The 21976-nt window shown below is 33.6% G+C and overlaps 1 protein-coding gene across 1 annotated transcript in view; it reads right to left on the bottom strand.

Moving 5' to 3' along the window:
* LOC127079950 (uncharacterized) overlaps positions 1 to 6547 on the bottom strand; it is a 23023-nt gene extending 16476 nt beyond the window's left edge. Inside the window, exon 1 of the mRNA XM_051020297.1 lies at positions 5606 to 6547. Within this exon, the coding sequence (XP_050876254.1) occupies positions 5606 to 6547 (942 nt within the window). The remainder of the gene's footprint in view (positions 1 to 5605) is intronic.
* Between the last annotated feature and the right edge of the window lie 15429 nt (positions 6548 to 21976).

Raw genomic sequence — 21976 nt, 5'->3', positions numbered from 1 at the left:
TGTATATAAATAAGTATAGTGAGTACGTGTAACTATTTACTGTAACCGTTTTAAAGAATAATGGAAGTTTGTTATTTTAATTCTCTCTCTTCTTCTATCTTTATCTTTTTCCCCTTGTGCACCAATAATTGGTATCTAGAGCTCTGATTCAAATCCACAGGAAAACACGAGTGAACGGTGAAACGTTATGTGATTGATATCGTTTCTTGAATTTGTGTTGAATTTTTTATAAGAATCGTAATAGAATCACATTTCTTGATTCTGCGGGATTGGGAAACACTAAAGTTTGGTGACATCTGAGTGAATTTCACAAGATTGAAGATGAACGAAAACAATAATCTGAGTGCTAAGATTCCAGTGTTCGATGGCAAGAATTGTAATCAATGGATGATTCAGATGCGTGTGTTGTTTGACGCTCAAGATGTTCTTGATCTCGTCAACGACTGTTACGTTCCGGTTGCACTTCCGACAAATACAACAGATGCGCAGAGGAATGCTCAACGTGATCTGAGAAAGAAGGATCATAATGTGTTATTCTACATCCATCAGCGTGTGTGGACGAGAACATGTTTGAGAAGATCGTTGATTCGAAGACGGAGAAGGATGCGTGGGACACACTAGTACGGTGCTACGACAATGATGCATCAATGAAGAAGGTGAAGCTTTAGTCTACACGTAAGCAGTATGAGAATCGCAATATGAAGAACAATGAGAAGGTACCTGACTACATCTCCAGAGTGATTCTGATCACAAATGAGATGAAGTCGTGTGGAGAAACTCTCTCCGATGAAAGAATCATTGAGAAGGTACTTAGATCTCTTACTCCTTTGTTTGATTACATTGTGGTAGCAATTAAACATTCTAAGGATCTTAGCACCATGCGAATTGAAGAGCTGCAAAGCATTATAGAGGCACAAGAGTTGCGTCTGACTAAGAGAAACTCTGAAATGGAGGCAGAGCAACAAGCTCTAAAAGCAGCTTGTGGTGAGAACTATCAGAAGTAGTCTTGGTCAGAAGCCAAGAAGAGATCTGATGGTGTTCATAAATCAGAAACCTCAACTTTTAAAAGGGAAAAGAGTGCTTAAAAGGAGAAGGAGAAGTATGACAGGAGGAAGGTTTAGTGCTACTATTATAAGAAGTTTGACCACTTCGCTGCTGATTGTTGGTCAAATAAGGAAAGGAAGTCAGAAGAAGCAAATATAGCCATAGGAGATTCTGATGATGAATCTATGATATTGATGGCTTCTGAATCTGATGATGCGTATTTGGCAGACTAGTGGTATATGGACACTGGCTGCTCAAATCATCTTAATGGGAAAAAAATGACTGGTTGACTTTGACTCTAGAAAGAAGAAAAAAATCATATGTGTTGATGATAAATACCTCAATGTTGAAGGTATGGGAAATGTCAGAGTAGTTATGAATAATGGTAAAACAAGATTGGTTCAGAATGTGTGGTATGTTTCTTGCATGAAAAGAAATATGATGAGTGTAGGTCAACAAATTGAGAAAGGATTTTTAGTTGCCATGAACGGCAATATTTTGAAGTTGTATGACTGTAATCAGAAGCTGATTATGAAGTCAAAATAGGAAAGGAATAGAACATTCAAAGTGAATGCTAAAACTGCAGACTCTGAATGCCTTAGTGCAATAAGTGTTGTGAAGGAAAGATAACTATGGCACAAAAGATTTGGTCATTTGAACTTCAAAAGCTTAGGGCATATGAATTCAAAGAAGTTGGTATATCGAATTCCTGCAATTAAGAAGCCAGAGAAGTCATGCAATGTGTGCATGAGAGAGAAGAAACCAAGACTGCCATTTGCATCTGAAATGCCTCAAAGAGCAAAACATGCTCTAGGTGTGGTACATTCTGATGTGTGTGGACCATTTCCAGTACCTTCACTTGGAGGGAATAAATAATTTGTTTCATTTGTTGACGAGTTCACAAAGATGACGTTGGTATCCCTTATAAAGTTCAAATACGAGGTGTTTGCTGAATTTAAGAAATTCATAATCAAGGCTAAGAATCAGAGTGGTCAGAAGCTGAAAGTTCTCAGAATTGATGGTGGAGGTGAGTATAACTCTATAGAGTTCAGAAAGTTCTATGAGGAGAATAGAACTGAGCATGAGGTGACTGCTATATGCACTCCTCAACACAATGGTCTTGCTGAAAGAAGAAGCCGAACTTTGCTTGATATGACAAGGAGCACGCTGAAGGAGAAGAAGCTACCTCACACTTGTGGGGAGAAGTTGTTGCTACTGTAGCATATGTGCTCAAGATGTGTCCAACCAAGAATCCTAAGGAAATTATTCCTTTAGAGAAGTGGATTGGAGATAAATAAAGTGTGAGTGATCCGTTGTCGCACACGGGTCAAAACGAGTAATTAGAAAACTGTAGTTTAGCGGAAGCGACAACTCGAGTATCGTATCGCAAGGATTCTTGTATTATTGTTAACCTAATGAAATTGATTTAAGGGGATTTATGTTTTAGTGGTCTATTTAGAAAACAAAGCAAAAAAAGTTATTAAAATAAGTGATTATAAAATAAGTCAATCTATTGTTTTCGGTTTCTGGCTAATCACTGGTTTTTACCTACCAATTCCCTAAGCGGCTTCGATCTCTATTCGATTCAAATTCGATTGACAAGCACAATAGATATATGACAGATTTATATTCTTATATTCTGAATTAAGCAAACGGATAAATACAATCGTGAATTAAGTAAACACGATTTACAAACGCAATTTAACGACAAAGCGACGAAAACAACGATTAATAGTTAGGAATGCAATCATACGAATTCAATCAAAACCATTCCATAAAATCCAGATTAAGCAAATGAAATTTCATAGAATAGAATTAGAAAGAGAATGAAATTAAATTGATAGAATAAAAACCTCAAAGCCTTGGAAACTCGGTTACATCCGATTGACTCTAGAAGATTAGTTCCTCTTCATGATTGCACAAAAGTAAAAAGTTATCGTGAATAATGTGTATTTGCTACAGTACCGCAACTTCCCTTTTAAACAGAATAAGAGTTTCACTTATAATTCAAACTGGGTCGGAAAACCTAAATTCAGCCCAACAAATGGCCCAAAAGAAAATATTTCCTAAAGTACGAAACTTCAACGAGTTATTTGAGATGTCTTCACTCTGAATCAGCTTTTGGCTTCAACATAAAAGTTTTAGCTCTTTCTCTTAGCTTTCCAACGCATGTCATAACTTGCAAAACAGCATCCCGTAGCTCAAGTTATGACTCGAACAGTGGACAGGTATCAAATAACCGCTAAAACTGAAAATAGCAAACGAAAATAGATTAAAGGCAAACAAGAACTTAAATCTAAAAACATAATAAAATAGTAAAATAAGCAAAATAAACTAGATAAACGCCTAAGTACAATTATAGAAGAATGTGCATCAAAATGCACTGATCAAATTCCCCCACACTTGAACTTTTGCATTCAGAGCAAAATTACAATTTCAAAACAAAAGGAAAGAAAACAGAGCATGCACTTCCAAAAGTTTTCAAGATACAGGATATAAGCATAATTCTAAGTCTAAGCTTCAAGAATATGGTGTTAGTAAGCAACTTTTTGTGACATTCAAAGCATATAGAAAAACAGATTACCAAAAAGTACATCAACAATAGTAAGATCCTCACAGGATGTAATTCACTCAACTCTCAAGTGTTTAGATTAACTGTTTACACTCAAAGTACAACATGAAAATTAGTACTACCATAAGCTTGAAAGGACTCTAACATCCACAGTTGAAATACATGCACACAAATATCAAAATAACTTTTATTTGGTTGTAACGTGGCCAAGGTAAGGGTGAGATAAATCCTAAGGGGTACTAGGCTAAAATTTAAAGAGATAAAAGAGACTTGAAAGAAACTGCGGAAGTTGAATTTACAAAATATTTTATTCACTTGAACAACTCTATAGCAATTGTTTTCTCTTCTCTTTCCTCTTTTTTTTAAGGAGAATGTATTGACATGTATTGAAATATTAAAAACATAATTCCTTTTTTTTCTTCCTCTTATCCTTCTATTTTTTCTTCCTCTTATCCTTCTATTTTTTCATTCTTTTTTTTCTATTTTTTTTCTTTTTCTGCCAACTTCTGAAATATTACAAACAGAATTATTCAATCCCACACAACTCCAAACAAGACCCTTTCAACCCTTTGAATAGGGTGATAATATTGTTTTTCACTTCTCGACTTGTAATGAGTTTTAAATAAAAAAAGGATAATAGGCTCAATGGGGTTTCAAACAAGGGATGCAATTATTTTAGGGTTGACTTTTTGGATAACTAGCTAAAAAAAACAAAATAAAATAAAATTGCCTTTATCATATCAGTGTGCACAAGTAAACAACAACATCAACAAGAGGCAATTCAAGTTCTAGAGACCAACAGACATGAGTGAATCACACAAGAAAGAAAGAGATGGATTTTTGTATGTTATTCATATAAGGCTCAAAGCTCACCAGGGTTAATGATCTACTGCTAAAGATATACAATTTAGAGTATAGTCCTACCTATCATACTAAAAATGCACAACAAATTTTTCACATCACACCACAAGACTTTAGCCAAGAGAACTAAGAAAAATACTCATAATTGTAACTCAAAAACCAAAGGAAAAAGCATGCAATTTTTTTTAAGAAAGCAAACAAAAACCAAAACAGAGAAAAACTGAAAACAAAACAGAGAAAACAAAACAAATAAATGGTTCCCTCCCCCACACTTAAAACATACATTGTCCTCAATGAAATAGCACAAATATAAAATAAGAGTGAGAGAAAGGAAAGAACACACCCGAGGAGTCAAGGCGGATAAATGATCGCATAAGCAGCCTTTCCCAAAGAGAGCTCTTCTATAGTCTCTTCTTCCAAAGTCAGTTTCTCATGGAGTAGCTTTAGGTAGTGTCCATTGACCTTGAAATTTTGATTAGTGCATTTGTCTTGTATTCCAGGATCAAAAAAGTATCTTCGATAAGTAAAATTATTGAATGGGCACGTGAAAGTGATCTCCTTTTTCACAACATCAAGAATTAAAGGATTATAGGGCTGTCTCACTACTTTTGTTTCATCTTTAAGTGAGATCCTATGCATACATATGAATGAGCTAATATCACGAGTGTCAGCCAAGGTCCATCCAATTCCCTTCTTATATTTCTGCTTAAGTTGAAGCTTTGATGAATAATATGAATCCTCGGGAAGTGGTTTAGGCTCTAAAGAATGTGGTTGTTCAATGGATGGTATGTTTGGGGCAGTCGGAATGTCAAGAGCTTCAGCCACATAAACAACTTCATTTATACTATCACCCTGCAAGGCAGCATCAATCTCAGCACAAACAACACAAAGGTTAGTGTCAGTACAATCATCACATGAATAAACATCATCAAACCCAGATAGAGATGGAAAATCAAGTGAAAACAATTCAGAAAAAGTGTCATCAACCAACTCAGAGATCAATTCAATATGAAAAATAGAATGCTCCTCCAAGGGATGTTTCATGGTATCGAAAATGTTAAATTTTGCGACAATGTCACCAAATTCCATGGACATGGTTCCATCGTCGACATCAATTTTTGTTTTCACCGTTTTCATGAACAATCTGCCTAAAATGATGGGCGGTCTGCTTGAATTTGTTTCTCCATACATGTCCAGAATGTAGAAATCTGTAGGAAAAATCAAGTCATTAACTTGAACAAGGACATCTTCCACTACTCCAATAGGGCGAGCAATACTTTTATTCGCTAGTTGAATGATTAAACCTGTATGTTGTAAAGGACCAAGATCAAGGTTATTATAAACAAAAGTAGGTATAACATTAATGCCTGCTCCCAAATCAAGCATGTAATTGTCGAATTTACTATCCCCAATGGTACATGGAATAACAAAAGTTCTTGGATCCTTGCACTTCTGGGGTATGGCTTGATTGAGGGATGAAACAGTAGCTTTTTCAGGTGAATATTTAGGCTGGATAAGGGCTGAAATGTTTCGTCCCAAATTTACTCTCTCATTGCCCTTCAACCTTTTCTTACTTGTGCACAAGTCTTTTAGAAATTTTGCATACTTTGGAACCTGCTTAATAACATCAAGAAGCATAATGTTTACCGCCACTTTTCTGAACACATCTAAAATCTCTCTCTCCTTGTCTCCATCATCAGTCCTTTTATTTTTCAGTATTCTATGTGGGAAGGGAACTGGTGGCACATACTCATTCTCTTTTTCTTTTTCAGTTTCTACCACAACAAAGGTTTCAGTTTCTATCACAACGGAAGAAGGTCCAGGTGTTACCTCAAGATTTTTTTTTTTATTTTCTGGGGTTGGTTCTGTTACCTTCCCGGATCTCAACGAAATTACACTCACATTAGCATTAGGACCTTTTGGGTTCATAATAGTTTGGGCAGGAAGTTGGTTTGATCCTTGGGCTTGCTGCATGGCATTCATCGAAGTGGCAAGCTGTCCAATCTGTGTCTGTAAAGTCTGAATACTGGAATCTATTCGTTGCGCAAATTGGAGATTGTTAACAGCCATTTGTTTGACAAGATCCTCCAATGAAGGTCCGGAAGGTGCAAAGGTGGAGACTTGGGGAGTGGTAAGTGGCAGGGGTGTGACTAATTGTTATTGGGTGGGCTGCTGGTTTCCATATCGAAGGTTTGGATAGTTCCTCCAATTGGGATGATATTTGTTGGTGGACAATTCAGGAATGTTGTACCCTTTCTGATTGTTGCTTTGGTTGAAAAAGTTAGCTGCATATGCTTGAGGCAACTGAGTGACCGAATCATCTTGAAGAATAGGACATGTGTCAGGTGGATGTTCAGTAGAAGTACAAATACCACACAACTTTGCTGTTTGAGGTTTACTCACTGTCGTTTGTTTCACTAAAGAAGTAAGCTCTTCAATTATGGTTTCTAAAGCCTTGTTGGAAGAGGAAACCTGAATGTCATTCACACCTTTTGTTTGGACCATAGAATTATTTCTGGTTGTGAATTGTTGGGAGTTGAGTGACATGTTCTCAATTAGGGCTTTAGCAGCAACTAAAGTTTTATCGACAAGTGCTCCACCACTAGCAACATCAAGAATGTTTCTATCCATTGGTAACAATCCCTCATAGAAATACTGAATAAGCAATTGTTCGGTAATTTGATGTTGAGGGCAGCTGGATACTAATTGTTTGAATCTCTTCCAATACTCAGCCAATGACTCATTTCCCTGTCTAATACCACATATTTCTTTTCGGATTGATGCAACCCTGGAGGCAGGAAAGTATCTCTCTAGGAAGACTCTCTTCAAATCATTCCAAGTCGTGACAAAATTCGACTCAAGATAATATAACCAATCCTTGGCAGCACCCTGTAGTGAAAACGGGAAGGCTCTCAGCTTGATGTGATCTTCGGTGATTCCTTTAGGTCTCAATGGTGTAGAGCAAACAACCTGAAATTCCTTAAGATGCTTATGCGGATCCTCACTTGCAAGACCATTAAACCTTGGCAACAAGTGTATTAAACCAAATTTCAACTCAAAAGGAACAGTAACATCAACATATTCAATACATAAACCATTGTAATTCATATCAGGAGCAGCAAGTTCTCTCAGAGTTCTTTGGTCAGCCATATTAAACTCAGTAGAAAAAAAATCAACAAACAATGAGAAAACACATAACTAATTCAGTAATGCAACAACAAATAGGAAAATATCGACAATGTCCCTTTTAAGAACAAACAATTGATATACGTAAAAAAAACTATTAAAATAAAAGGGAAAAAAATACAAAAACACAAAAATTAATCTAATAACGTCAATTAAATTTTTTGAGATTTTTTTCGGAATTTTCTGAAACTATCAAAATAGAAAAAAAATCATAAAAAATAGAAAAATAAGGAATTTCGAGTTTTTAGGATGACTTCCACTATTTAGTTTCTAAATAAAGACTTTTGATCCTTGACTTTTTCCTAGTTAATCGACAAAAAATCAGAATAATTTGAGACGATTTTTAAAAAAAAAATAGATTTTTTTTATCCTAAATCGCAAAAACATCAGAACACAAGAAAGTTAGGGCAAAAAAATGTTAAAACATAACACTTATGACTATAATAATAGTTAGACTATAATAATGGTTAAAATCTACAAGAATCCCCGACAACGACGCCAATTTGATCCGCTGTCGCACACAGGTCAAAACAAGTAATTAGAAAATTATAGTTTAGCGGAAGCGACAACTTGAGTATCGTATCACAAGGATTCTTGTATTATTGTTAACCTAATGAAATCGATTTATGGGGGATTTATGTTTTAGTGGTCGATTTAGAAAAAAAAGAAAAAAAAGTGATTAAAATAAGTGATTATAAAATAAGTCAATCTACTGTTTTCGGTTTCCGGCTAATCACTGGTTTTTACCTACCAATTCCCTAAGCGGCTTCGATCTCTATTCGATTCAAATTCGATTGACAAGCGCAATAGATATATGACATATTTATATTCCTATATTCCGAATTAAGCAAACGGATAAATACAATCGTGAATTAAGCAAACACGATTTACAAACACAATTTAACGACAAAGCGACGAAAACAACGATTAATAGTTAGGAATGCAATCATACGAATTTAATCGAAATCATTCCATAAAATAAAGATTAAGCAAATGAAATTTCATAGAATAGAATTGAAAAAGAATGAAATTAAATTGATAGAATAAAAACCTCAAAGTCTTGGAAACTCAGTTACAGCAGATTGACTCTAGAAGATTAGTTTCTCTTCATGATCGCACAAAAGCAAAAGTTATCGTGAATAATGTGTATTTGCTACAGTACTACGGCTGCCCTTTTAAACAGAATTAGGATTTCACTTATAATTCAAACTGTGCCGAAAAACCTAAATTCGACCCAACAAATGGCCCAAAAGAAAATATTTCCTAAAGTACGAAACTTCAACAAATTATTTGAGACGTCTGCACTCCGAATCAGCTTTTGGCTTCAACATTAAAGTTTTAGCTCTTTCTCTTAGCTTTCCAATGCATGTCAGAACTTGCAAAACGGCATCCCGTAGCTCAAGTTATGATCCGAGCAGTGGGCAGGTATCAAATAACCGCTAAAACTGAAAATAGCAAACGAAAATAGATTAAAGGCAAACATGAACTTAAATCTAAAAATATAATAAAATAGTAAAATAAGAAAAATAAACTAGATAAATGCCTAAGTACAATTATAGAAGAATGTGCATCAAAATGCACTGATCAGTGAGCCATATTAAGGTGTTTGGTTTTGTTTGTTACAAACATGTTCTAGATGCTAAGAAAAGGAAGTTGGATGACAGAAGCAGAGTTATGTTGCTTGTAGGGTAGCACAGTACAAATGCTTATAAGATTTATTGTCCTGTCACTAACAAGGTTGAATTCAACAGAGATGTCATTGTGAAGGAATTAGAAGTGTGAGATTGAAGTAAATCTCAATCCAACTCTGGTGTATTGCCAACTTCTGAAGATACTTCAGAATCAGAAGATGATTCTGAAGGTGACTCTGAAGGTGAGTATGACTCTAAAGACGAGTCTGACTATGAAGGCGAATCTGATTCTGACCCAAATTCTTATGGTGATTCAGACTCTGGTGGAGATCTAGACTATGGGAATATTCCATACTCTAAAGGTGGTCATGCCTCTAAAGATGGTACTTCTAGGGTTCCAGCGTCTGAAGAATATTCTGAACAAGTTCATAGGCCACATAGAATCAGAAACATTCCAAGAAGGTTTGGAGAGTTTGACATGCTGCAAGAGACTGAAATAGACTTTGAAGGAGAAGTCATTAGTGTGCCATATTAGTAGACTTTGAACCAGTTAATGTTGAAGAAACACTCAAGAAGAAAGTGTGGCTGAAGGCTATGAGAGAAAAACTTGAGACTATAGAAAGAAACGAGACTTAGGAGTTGATTTAGCTTCCAAAGGACAAGAAAGCCACCAGTGTCAAATGGGTTTTGTAGGTGAAACTGAAGCCAGATATATCAATTGGTAAAAACAAAGCAAGGTTAGTAGCAAGAGGTTTTCTATAGAAATCTAAGTTAGATTACTTTGAAGTGTTTGATCCTATAGCAAGACATGAGACAATCAGACTGGTGATTACGATAGCTGCTAACAGAAATTGGCTTCTGATGCATATGGATATGAAATTTGCCTTTCTGAATGGTCCATTGCAAGAAGAGGCATATGTGTCATAACCCCCTGGATTTATGAAAAAGAATCAGGAAGGGATGGTGTATAGGTTACATAACGGGTTATATGCACTGAAACAAGCTCCTAGAGCTTGGAATTTGAAAATTGATTCATTTTTTAAGCACCAAGGATTCAGAAAGTGTGATATGTAGTATGATGTCTATGTTCATCACACTTTTTATGACATATTGCTAATAGGAAGTTGTGAACATGAGATAACTAAGTTCAAGAAGGTGCTGATGAATGAGTTTCAGATAACTAATCTAGAAAATACGACTTATTTTCTAGGGATGGAGATTATGTACTCTAAGAAGGGTATCATTCTGCATCAGCTGAAGTATGTACTTGAACTTCTGAAGAGATTTGAGCTGCTATTAGGGGCATGTATGCCTTTAGAAATAAATCACAAAATGGATTCTGATCCTGAGGGTGATAATGTAGATGCTACAACTTTCAAGCAGTTGGTTGGCTTTCTGAGGTATTTGTGTAATATTATTCCTGGCATTTGCTATGTAGTTGGAATGGTTAGTAGGTTCATGAGTTAACCTAAGTGGCCTCATTACCAAGCTGCTATTAGGATTCTGAGGTATATTAAGGGGACTCTGAAGTATTGAGTTTTGTTCCCTTCTGGTGAAAAGGCTAGTTCAGAGTTGATGTGTTACTCAGACTATGATTGATATGGAGAAAGAGTTGACATAAGAAGTAGTTATGAATATTTGTTTAAGTATATGGGATGTCCTATTTCTTGGTGTTCCAAGAAGCAATCAGTTGTTGCTTTGTCAACCAGTGAAGTTGAATACATTGCAGGTGTTGTAGCTACATGTCAAGTTGTTTGACTTATGAATTTATTGTTGGATTTGAAGATCAAGGTAGACCCTCTGAAGCTGATGATTGATAACAAGTCTGCATTTGATCTTGCCAAGAACCCAATGCTGCATGGGACAAGTAAGCATATTGAGACTAAGTTTCATTTTTTGAGAAGTCAGGTTCATAGAAGTTATGCACTGTAGCATCCAGAAGCAGCTGACAGATATTCTGACGAAAGCGATCAAGACTGATAAATTTCTCCACCTGAGGGATAAAATTGGTGTTGTTAGTTTTGATTAGTTGGATATGAATTAAGGAATGATGTTAGATGTAATTCATATTCAGTAGTACTAGTATTAGTTTTGTTAAGCTTAATCTAGCTAGTGTAGGTTAACATTTTGCCTACGTGACATTATTGTTGTGTATATAAACAAATGTAGCTGTCAACAGTGGTGTGTATGGTGGGTGTGCGTAACCATTTGTTGTAATCGTTTTGAAGAGTAGTGAAAATTTATTATTTCAATTATCTCTCTTCTCTCTCTTCTTCCATCTTTATCTTTTTCATTTTGTGGACCAACAGTATAAAGCAGTGATATTCAAAGATGATTAAAGTGATTTTTAAATATATTTATGTCAAGTCTAAAAAAAAAATTATGTCAAATTTAATTATCAAATTCATTATAATTATTTTCTAAGAATTAGAAGTTAATACCAAAAAAAAATCGTTATAATTGTTAAAGTAATTTTTTGAACTACAAACAAATAAATTTGTCATGTTTTTTATTAGTAGTTTTTAAAAAAAAAAAATATTTATGGTGAAAATTTACGAGGTAGATCATCTAAATAGCATGTAATATTGATGTCATAGGTTGTAATGTGTTTGTGCAACATTTTAATGTAACATTCACGTTGTTGGTACTTTTGTTCTTCTTCTTGTGAAGTTTCTTTTTATAAATACAATTATTTTGTAGTACATTAATGATAGAATTTTTGAATGTATTTAATATTAAATTTATCTGATATTCTAAAGAGAAAAAAATGTTTAATTCAAAATTTTGGTATCCTATCAATATTTTAATTTTCTAATATTATTAACTTAAAATATGACTTCTTAGTAACTATTTACACGAAGTGCTAGTTAAAATCGACAACCGAATTATTTTAAAGTTAATCGAAACTTTCTGGCCAAAACAAATTCAATTGAGTATTAATACAAAAAAAATCTATTAAATCTTTTTTAAATATATTGGAGTCTATTATGGTCGTTAAGACTATAGACTCAATTGAAACATAGTAAATTTTTACTAGATAATCGGACTTTAAGATCGTGTTTCGGATTACACCTTGATAAAAAGAAAGAAAAGATTATAAAACCGTATATGTTGGGAGAGTTACACACGCGGAGAGAGTCAACAAAATCACACTGAAAAACATAATACAACAAGTTGCTATATATGACTTGAACCCGACATATAGTCATATTTTCATGATATTTAGCAACAAATACTCATATAGTTTCTCAGCCTTAAAATTTTAGTTTTTTAAACTTATGTGCTTATTGTTATAAGTTTTCGGTGCACTTTTATACTTGAGATCATCTTAGTTTCCTTAATCACTTATTATTCACTTTACTTTATGTTTTTTTAATTTACTTTACTCATATGTCTTTAACTATTAACAATTTTTTTGTTGCTATTATTGGATAAAATAGCTTAATTTAGTTATATTTTTTCACTCTTGTAATTACATATTTAGTATCAGGCTAGATAATCGGATTATGCAACAGATATAAAAGCATGATAATTTGGACTATAATACATAACTATGAAATAATAAGCATAGAAGTTCTACGCTTATCAAATTCATTCTTACAATTGCGCACAGTTCCATTATCCTGGATAATTGGGTGATGTAAGGAACATACAAGTTTTGTCATCTAAACCATAAGATTAAACATAATTTCTTCTTGAGATCTCTTTTTAGCAAAAGAGAATTGTGAAAGGAGAAACTAAGGGTGTGTTTGATTTAGTTTTTAAAAACAGTTTTTTTGTTTTCAAAATTTATAAAATTAAAAATTTGTTTGATTACAATGTTCTAGAAAACTGTTTTTAAAAACTCTTTCATTTTTATTGTTTTTAAAAGTGAAAAACAAAAACAGGTTTAACATGTTTTTCATTTTTAATTTTGGATTTATGGATTTCTGTTTTCATTTGAGTTATCATTTTTTATTTTCTCATTTTTAAAACTGTTTTTAAAAATAATTTACCAAACAAATATTTCTATTTTCTCATTTTTAAAACAGTTTTGAAAAGTCATGTTACCAAATAAATTTTTTAATAGTTCTCTTCTTAAAAATACTTTTCCAAAACAATTTTATAAAATATATTTTAAAAAGTGAAAAACAAAACTGATTCAAACGGGCCCTAAGACTCCATTGAAAAAGATAGAACAAGTTTCATGCTATTGATCATAAGAAATTATTACACAAATCTACTAAGAGAGTAGAGTAAATTACTACTTATATCAGTTACAGTTAGCTAGGGAAGACTAACTAACTCCTAATCATCTAATTGAAAGTAATTAGATTAGTTACAATAAATTCCATTGAATATATTCAACTATAATGTTATTAACTTGTCGAACAAACCATCTCATTATTCTTCACTATCTCTTTATGTTCAACATCCCCCTTCAAGCTGGAATAAATATTGATCATTTCAAGCTTGTTTTGTAAGTTGATGAACAATCCTATATGTAGAGGCTTTGTCATAATGTCAACTACTTGTTCATTTGATGTGAGCAACAAATAAATTGTTCCAGCTTGAACCTTATCTCTAACCACATGGCAGTCCATCTCTATGTGTTTGGTTCTCTCATGGAAGATATGATTTGCAGCTATGTGGAATGCTGATTAGTTATCACAGTAGATTATTATTGGAGAATTATGCTCTATGTGAAAATCCTTCAACAGATAAAGAATCCATTGTCCTTCACACTCTAGTGATGATCTAGATACCATTGATTATTTCTTGCTTTTCTAGCTAATCAATGATCTTCCAAGGAAGAAACATATGCATGTGGTTGATCTCCTTGTGTCAGAGCATGCTCCCCAATCTGAATTAGAAAAACCCTTGAGTTTGAGATCAATTGATGAATTAAATAGAAGACCATTGTCTGGACTACCTTTGAGGTACCTTAGAACATGAAGTTCCGCCAGCATGTGTTCATCTGTTGGTGAGCTGAGAAATTGACTCAATTTTCTTCCAGCATAAGAAGTTTTTGGTCTTGAATGAGTCAAATATAAAAGTTTTTCAATTAATCTTCTATATGCAGTTGGATTAGAGAGAGATGTCCCAGATTCTTTGTGTAGCTGCAAGTGAGGTTGCATAGGAGTTTTAAATGGCTTAGCTCCACTCAAGCATGTGTCTTGCAAAAGATCAAGATCATACTTTCTTTGGCACAAAGTAATTCCTTCTTTTGATCTTCTCACTTTAAAACCAAGAAAACATTTGAATTCTCCTAGATCCTTGATGTTGAATTTGTCATTCAAGAGGATCTTAATGTGAGTAATTTCATCCATATCAGTCCCCCTAAGACCAAATCATCTACATATATAAGGATCACTGTGAAAACTGCACCATTTGATTTAGCATACAATGAGTAGTCAAATTTGGACTAAACAAAATCTGAATGTGTCAAAGTTTTAGTGAGCTTGGTATTCCATTGCCTACTAGCTTGTTTGAGGCCGTATAAGGATCTCTGAAGTTTACACACAAAGTCATATTGAGTGACAATGACCCAGGTGGTACATGCATATATACCTCTTCATTGATGTCACAATGTAAGAAGGTTGTGTTCACTTCTAATTGAAATAAGGGCCAATTATAGGCAGCTGCAATTGCCATGAAGATTTTGATTGTTGTTATTTTGACAGCTGGGCTGAAGCTGTCAAGGTAGTCGAGGCCTTCAGTTTGAGTGAAACCCTTAGCTACCAAACATGCCTTGTATCTCTCTATATAGCCATTAACATGAAGTTTGAGTTTGAAAACCCATCTGCATCCAATGGCCTTGTTGTGCTTAGGCAATGGAACCAATTTCCATGTGTTTGTTTTCATAAGGGCATGTAATAGCTTCCTCATAGGATGTATTAAGCATATGGATGAGAAAGCATAGGTGTAAGTTGAGAATGTATTGAGCATATGGATGAGATAAGTTATGATATGATAACAAAGAAGAAATGGGATACTTACTTGCATAAGAGATTGGAAGATCATATGAATTAGGAAAATGACCTACATTCTCAATCAAATTGCAATGATAATCCTATAGAAAAATATGAGGTGAGTAGCTTGAGAAGATCTCCTAGGTTGGAAGGAGACCTCATGAATTGTTACAATTAGGTTGTTGGTAGGTGTAGGGTTTGAATAAGGGGAAGCATGGTTGTTTGATGGTGATGGTGTGATAAGTATATCATGATCAGATGAAATAGTAGAATGATGAGTATGATCATGAGTATATGTTGAAACATGGTTGGGAGAATCATGAATAAAAGGAAAATCAAATAAATCATGTGAATATGAAGGGTTGATAAATGAAGAAGTAGATCATGTATGTTTATGATGTAGATAAGGAAAGATAAATTAAAAATATGACATCTCTAGAAATGAAATTTCCTTAGATTTTAAATCAAACATGATATGACCCTTAACACTTATTTCCAGGCCAAGGTAGATACACTTCTTAGATCTAGAATATAACTCCTTCCTATTGGCTTGTAAGGTAGTAACGAAGCAAAGTGAGGGAGATTAATATCTGGTAGGTGTTTATGTAAAGCATGAAAGGGTGACTTGTTGTTCAAGAAAGGTGTAGGAAGTCTATTGATTAGGTGAATAACATGATTTAGAGCATAAGACCAGAAATTTTTGGGTAATTTGACTTGAAATAAAAATGCTCTAGTAATTACTAGTATATATTGGTGTTTCCTCTCAACAATGCTATTTTTTCATGGGGTTCCAACACATGATGTATGATACCCGATGCTCTATAGAAATCCTTGATAAGGAACTCATTACCATTATCAGACATGATAGATTTTATGTTTTTATTGAATTGGGTTTTATTTAGAGACACAAAAGCTTTAACAAGAGGAGCAGTTTCAAATTTGTATTTCATGAGAACAATCCATGTATATCTACTCTTACCATCTACAACTATAAAGAAATATTTATGGCCACGAAGTGAGGGAATAGACAAAGGACCCTATATGTCCATATGGGCTAAGTCAAAAATGACATATGACTTATGATTGCTATGTGGAAATGGAATTATCTTTTGCTTGACATAGAAACACACATCACAATGTGGAGTACTTTGTACAGTTTGGACAAAAGGAAATTTTTTATGCATTTCTAATCGTTTTTCATGTGAGGGATGACCAAGCTTTAAATTCCAAATATTACAAGTAGTATCATGTATATTATCATGCATATCAATAGAAGTATTAAAAGTGTTATGCTGACAAATGAGAGAATTAACTAGAACATTATTGGAAGGATGTGGTGGTAGAGGAATTGCACTTTGGGGTTGATTAAGAATGTATATGACACCTCTTAAATCAGTTATACCAATCATCTTCCTGTAGTGAGATTTATGCATCACACAATTAGAATAATTAATAATGAGTTGACATTGAAGGTTGTGAGTCAATTTTGGAACTGAAATGAGATTAAATGAAAACTTTGGCATGTATAAAATATGAGTCAGCATAAAATCTGAATAAAAAAAGAATTGTTCATGCAAATTTAATGGTAACTAAAGAAGCATTTGGTAGTTTAACTCTGATAGGAGAAATTCTCTTTAAATATGTAAAGAAATGTTGAGAATAGAAAACATGGTTGTCATACCCCAATTTTGAGATAGGTAGTGCGTAGCCTAGTTTATCACAACGATAAGACGTTTGTGGTGGAAAAGAGCATACATACAACCACCCCTTACCTCACAACGATTGGTCAAACATGATGGTATCCTTTTTCCAACCATTGTGAAATGGGTTTTCCATAGTAGTTTTTATTTATTGACTTGGGAATTTTAACCTTATAATGTACCACCCTATTCCATCAACCTAATGAGTCACTCACTCACTTGTCATCCTCATAGCCATATTCTCAATCCAATTGGGGTCATTGGCGAGCCACATATAGGTGAGGACATGTCTCACTAAGCGAGATAAATGATTTTGAAAGAAAATGACATTCTGGAATCGCTCGTTTGAGCCTTGCTGGGAACTTGATCGACAAATTAACAAGTGTACTAATCTTCCAATGTAGTAATAAGGGAAATTCCCTAAATATCGATCTCAAGGACTGCTTGACAGTACATAGTTCGGGTTCTAAATTAGTTAAACAAAAGACTTGGGGGTTTTGTATTGGTGTTTTGAAAATAGAAAATAAATTACAATTGAAAGTAAATAAAGTAGTTTAACGGTTTAAAATTGATTATGAGTGAACATGCTAGGGAACATGTATGATTATACTCCTTAAAGGTGTTTACTTCTAAGTCCTTAGTGAGAAAACTTTTAATCATTCAAATTAACTCATATGTCCACAATGAATTACATATGAAATAAAGCATTATTTTAATCAAGGGTATTCCGGTTTCCACAGGGTCTCCCTAGTCCTAGGTGATATCTAATATGAAATATTCACAATTAAGCGTTAACAATGGCGGTCCAACCTAAATATTAATCGTAAATCACACTCAATTTGTCCGAGAGAGAAACCATTAAGAACAAATTTCATGTAAATCAAATATCATCAAATCAATGTCATTACAAGGTTCAAACTAAAATTATTGAATAAATTTGAATCAGGGGCGTCCCCTAGCATTAAGGGGTTTGGTTACTCTTAATAGTAAAGAAAAACAAAATAGAAAGTGTAGAGATTACAAATTAAGGGAAGAAAATAGGCCTGTAATCACAGAGTTTATGAAAGCCTTGATCCACTACGAAAATATGAGCCTTCAAAATGTGATTTTGCACTAAAAATTCGTCCAACCCTTGGAAACTCACGTTTTCAGCTAAATAGATGAAATTTGGGTCATGTCATACATGTATGGCCTTCTCCTATACGCGTATGACACAATTTTTCACTTCATCATACACGTATGGCCCAGGGTAAGGCATATGGCCTAGTTGGAGCCATACGCGCAAGGATTCTGGCCTACACAGGGGGCGTCAGGTGGTTGGCCCTATACATGTATGGGCCTTCCCATACGCGTATGGGAAGAGACATGTTTTTTTCTCCTCCCCTGGTGTTACACGTATGCTACCTGGTGGCATAGGGTGGCAATACGCGTATGGGAAGGAGATGCTCATTTTCTTCTCTTTTTCTCATGCTTGTGTATTTTTCTTTGGATTCTTCTCTGATCAACTTCCTCTTGATTCCTCAGACTTGAAAACATATGAAACACTACCTTGAGCGTGTAAAATAGCTTAAAAATAATAAACCCTCAACATATCAAGACTTGATAAAAATCTATTAAAAATAGACCAAAACGGCTACCAACTAACAGTAATTCACATGCTTTTTAACCTACAAATGATGATAAATCTAACACAAATGGTGCCTGATCAACTCACTAGGAGATAACTCGCTTGGACGCCTTGCTTGGAGCTCAGTAAGTGAAGAAGGGAAAATCTCCAGCTTTGAGCTTTTTGCCTCGCGTCGCTTGGAGCTCGCCCCGAGCTTACTAAGTGAGAGTTCAGATACATTGAAAAATAACTAGTGTTCATGTTTCAAACATAAAACGGGAACCGTGACTTCGTTTAACGCAAGGTTGAATTTTTTGGAAAGCTGATCCGATACTCTATTGATTGGTGAAGGAAATCATGCATGTATCTCAATAATGTTTGATGAATGATTATAAATTGTTGTGTTTATGCTAGTAATTATACTATGTATTGTTATTTGCATTGAATGTTTAATAATTGAATTAACCTACGAGGGTGAGTGAGGTAAACCTAGGTTGATAACTAGGTGAATAAAATTAGAAAGATGATTTAGGTTATGGTAAATAACTTGGGTTGTAATACTCGAATGTAAGAGGTACATCGGTGTGCATCCATGAACGAGTACTCGCTAGAGGTGAGTCGTCCCAAGTAGAAGAATGTTGAAGGCATGGATGGAGAATGACATCATAGTTGTGATTCAACTAGCTTGTATGGAAATACATTGTAATATTATGATTGTGAGAGAATCACATGGTATTTATGACATCAACACGTGGTGATTGTGATATGAGTTCATGATGTTTGATGAGAATAATCACGTGGTGATTAATGAACCAACCGTGTATTCGAGAATAACCCCAATTCGTGTGTATCCCAAGTTCGAGACTCGTATAGAGTAGTAACCGGGAAAACGAATGATTATTTGGTGAATACTCTGACCCGTGTCAATAATTTCCATGGATTCGAATTTCCAAGGAGAGAAGTATTCTATGCTATGGGAAAGTCTGTGAACTGTGACCAAAATTCATGGATTTGGATCGACCAGGGAGAAATTGTCCAAGGAAGCAGAGTTTTGTGACTCATGTACATAGTTCGGGAAAAGATACTTTGTTGTGAATTCATGAATAACGATTATTTGAGTTTATGTGAACTCATGTGTGTGTTTCTTCCATAGAAATCGTAATTTCCCTTAGATGCTTAAGTCCTTGTTTTATTGTGTAAGTGTGCACAAGTATGACGAAGTCAGATGTCTTAAGTAAGAATCGGTAAGAGATCCCTTTAGAGTCGAGTGAATCCATAAGATAGGGGAACTCACATATATTATTATCTCACCCCACTATTATGTTGTTGTTTCTGGTTGTTTTGTGTAGGGTAAAGGCAAGGCTAAACTTGCTTGATGATGTTTTGGTGATAAGACTTTTTGGATTGTGATCTTCCGCGGTGGATCATGTGGACTATATTTTTAGATCCTAGTTTTGTTTAGGTATATTTGTATATCATATGTCATTTATGTATATTATTTCTTTTGTACATGTATATATAACATTGCCGATAGGCTCTTATGTGTATCAGTACCAATTATATGTGGATGGAAAAAACGTGATATGACGACGGTGGAAAAATGACAGTTATAATATTATGTCACCGAAGATATATTTTCTAGTAGTGACAATGTATAATGTATAATGTATTTTCTAGATGTATATTATATGTGAATGTTACACTATCGAATACAATAATTGCAACGTTGAAGGTTACTTCTCTTTTGACTTGTTGATATTCTGACCATTATTGATATTATAATATTAAAACTAATATTTTTAATAGTTAATTATTATCATCCAAATGAGAGTTCGTTAGATTAAATATTTGATTAATCAATTGTGGATTGACATAATGAATTATGTTATGGTTAATTTATATTAAATACTAATTATAAATGAAATTATTTAATTAAGTTTTGTATCTGAGTGGATTCTGATGGGTTGGACCATTCAATTAAAGCAAATGAAATGTCTCTATTCTCAATCGTTCGTTTATTTATTTAAACATTGTCTCATGAAACCATATTATAAAAACTCTAAATAATAATGAAGATAATAATTCTCTCCTATTCACTTTTTTATAACATAAATCTCTTCATTCCTATAGGTACGCAGATGTTATTTTTAATTATTTTTATAAAATAAAAATATGTCATATAGTTTGTGCCTATCTGATTTTTTAAAATCTATCAAAGAAGGCTAACTTATATATTTACCTCATGAATCAGTGGTTATTATTTTAAGTGAATTTATATGCATATGTAATGCATATGTACGTTACTAATTATTGTAATTTTTTAATTATTTTAAGTGAATTTATATGTATACGTACATTACTAATTATTGCATTTTTTTAATATTTTAAGTGAACTTATATGTATACGTTACTAATTATTGTAAAAAAAATTACGTGTATTAAGTTAATAAGAAATTTGCACATACTTATATTTTTATTAATTTTAAATCATCAATTTTTAATTATTTGTATTTATTAATGAATAATCACTTTGACATAAGATTAATATTTTAGAAAAACTTTAGAAGTGAGCGAACTAAGATTGCTCAATTGATTTTAAGTTGGTTTGATTTTCAAACATCCGTATTTAAATTAAATTATTTTTATACAGTTGACTTTACACTAATTTGGACCTTCAAATAATCACTCCGTCCCTATACATCTCATCTCGTATTTAAAAGATAGTCGACCGTGATAAATAACATAATTCATTTTTATATCGTGTCAAATGACATCAGTAACATGGAAACATACTCACTTATTGGGTGAAATCTCCACATGAGTTAAGTCGTCACGTCATAAGGCTGACTCACATATGAGTCATTTTGCCATGATACGTTGCGTGGGCGAGGCCGTCCAATAAGGTGGTCAATACAATTGAGCAAGATGATGACTCAACTTCGAGGCATATAATGGTTTTGATAAGGATTACACAACTAATACTTAGACAAAAGAAGAAGATCAATGTTCATATTTATGTAACGACAAAGACCATGAAAGCATGAGTAAGAATATATATGATTGTAAATACATCAGAAGAAGACCAAGAAAAAAGATTGATCATTCACATATTATATACATTGAAGCTTTGCTTGTTCTCCACATGCAAGATCACATATATTATACTTTTCAAAAGTGCATGACCTTATTTTAGTGTTACATTCCACTTTTTCGTAATTTTAGTATAGTCTAAATGTTCATTAGTTATAAACTTGTGACTTTTAGAAATAAATATTATGTATCCTAATTTTGTGTTAATATATGACTTCGATGACAAATAGTTTTGTGTTCCATCTTTAGATGGTCTTTCAATCTTTTAGAATTTTATTAATAATCTCTATATTGTATTCTGATCACACATTAGATTATAGTCATCCAATCAAGTC

Source organism: Lathyrus oleraceus, chromosome 5 (assembly GCF_024323335.1).
Source record: "Lathyrus oleraceus cultivar Zhongwan6 chromosome 5, CAAS_Psat_ZW6_1.0, whole genome shotgun sequence".
In the NCBI taxonomy this organism is placed as follows: domain Eukaryota; kingdom Viridiplantae; phylum Streptophyta; class Magnoliopsida; order Fabales; family Fabaceae; genus Lathyrus; species Lathyrus oleraceus.
The sequence above is the reverse complement of the archived record's forward strand: the minus strand, read 5'-3'. Positions and strand labels throughout refer to the sequence as shown.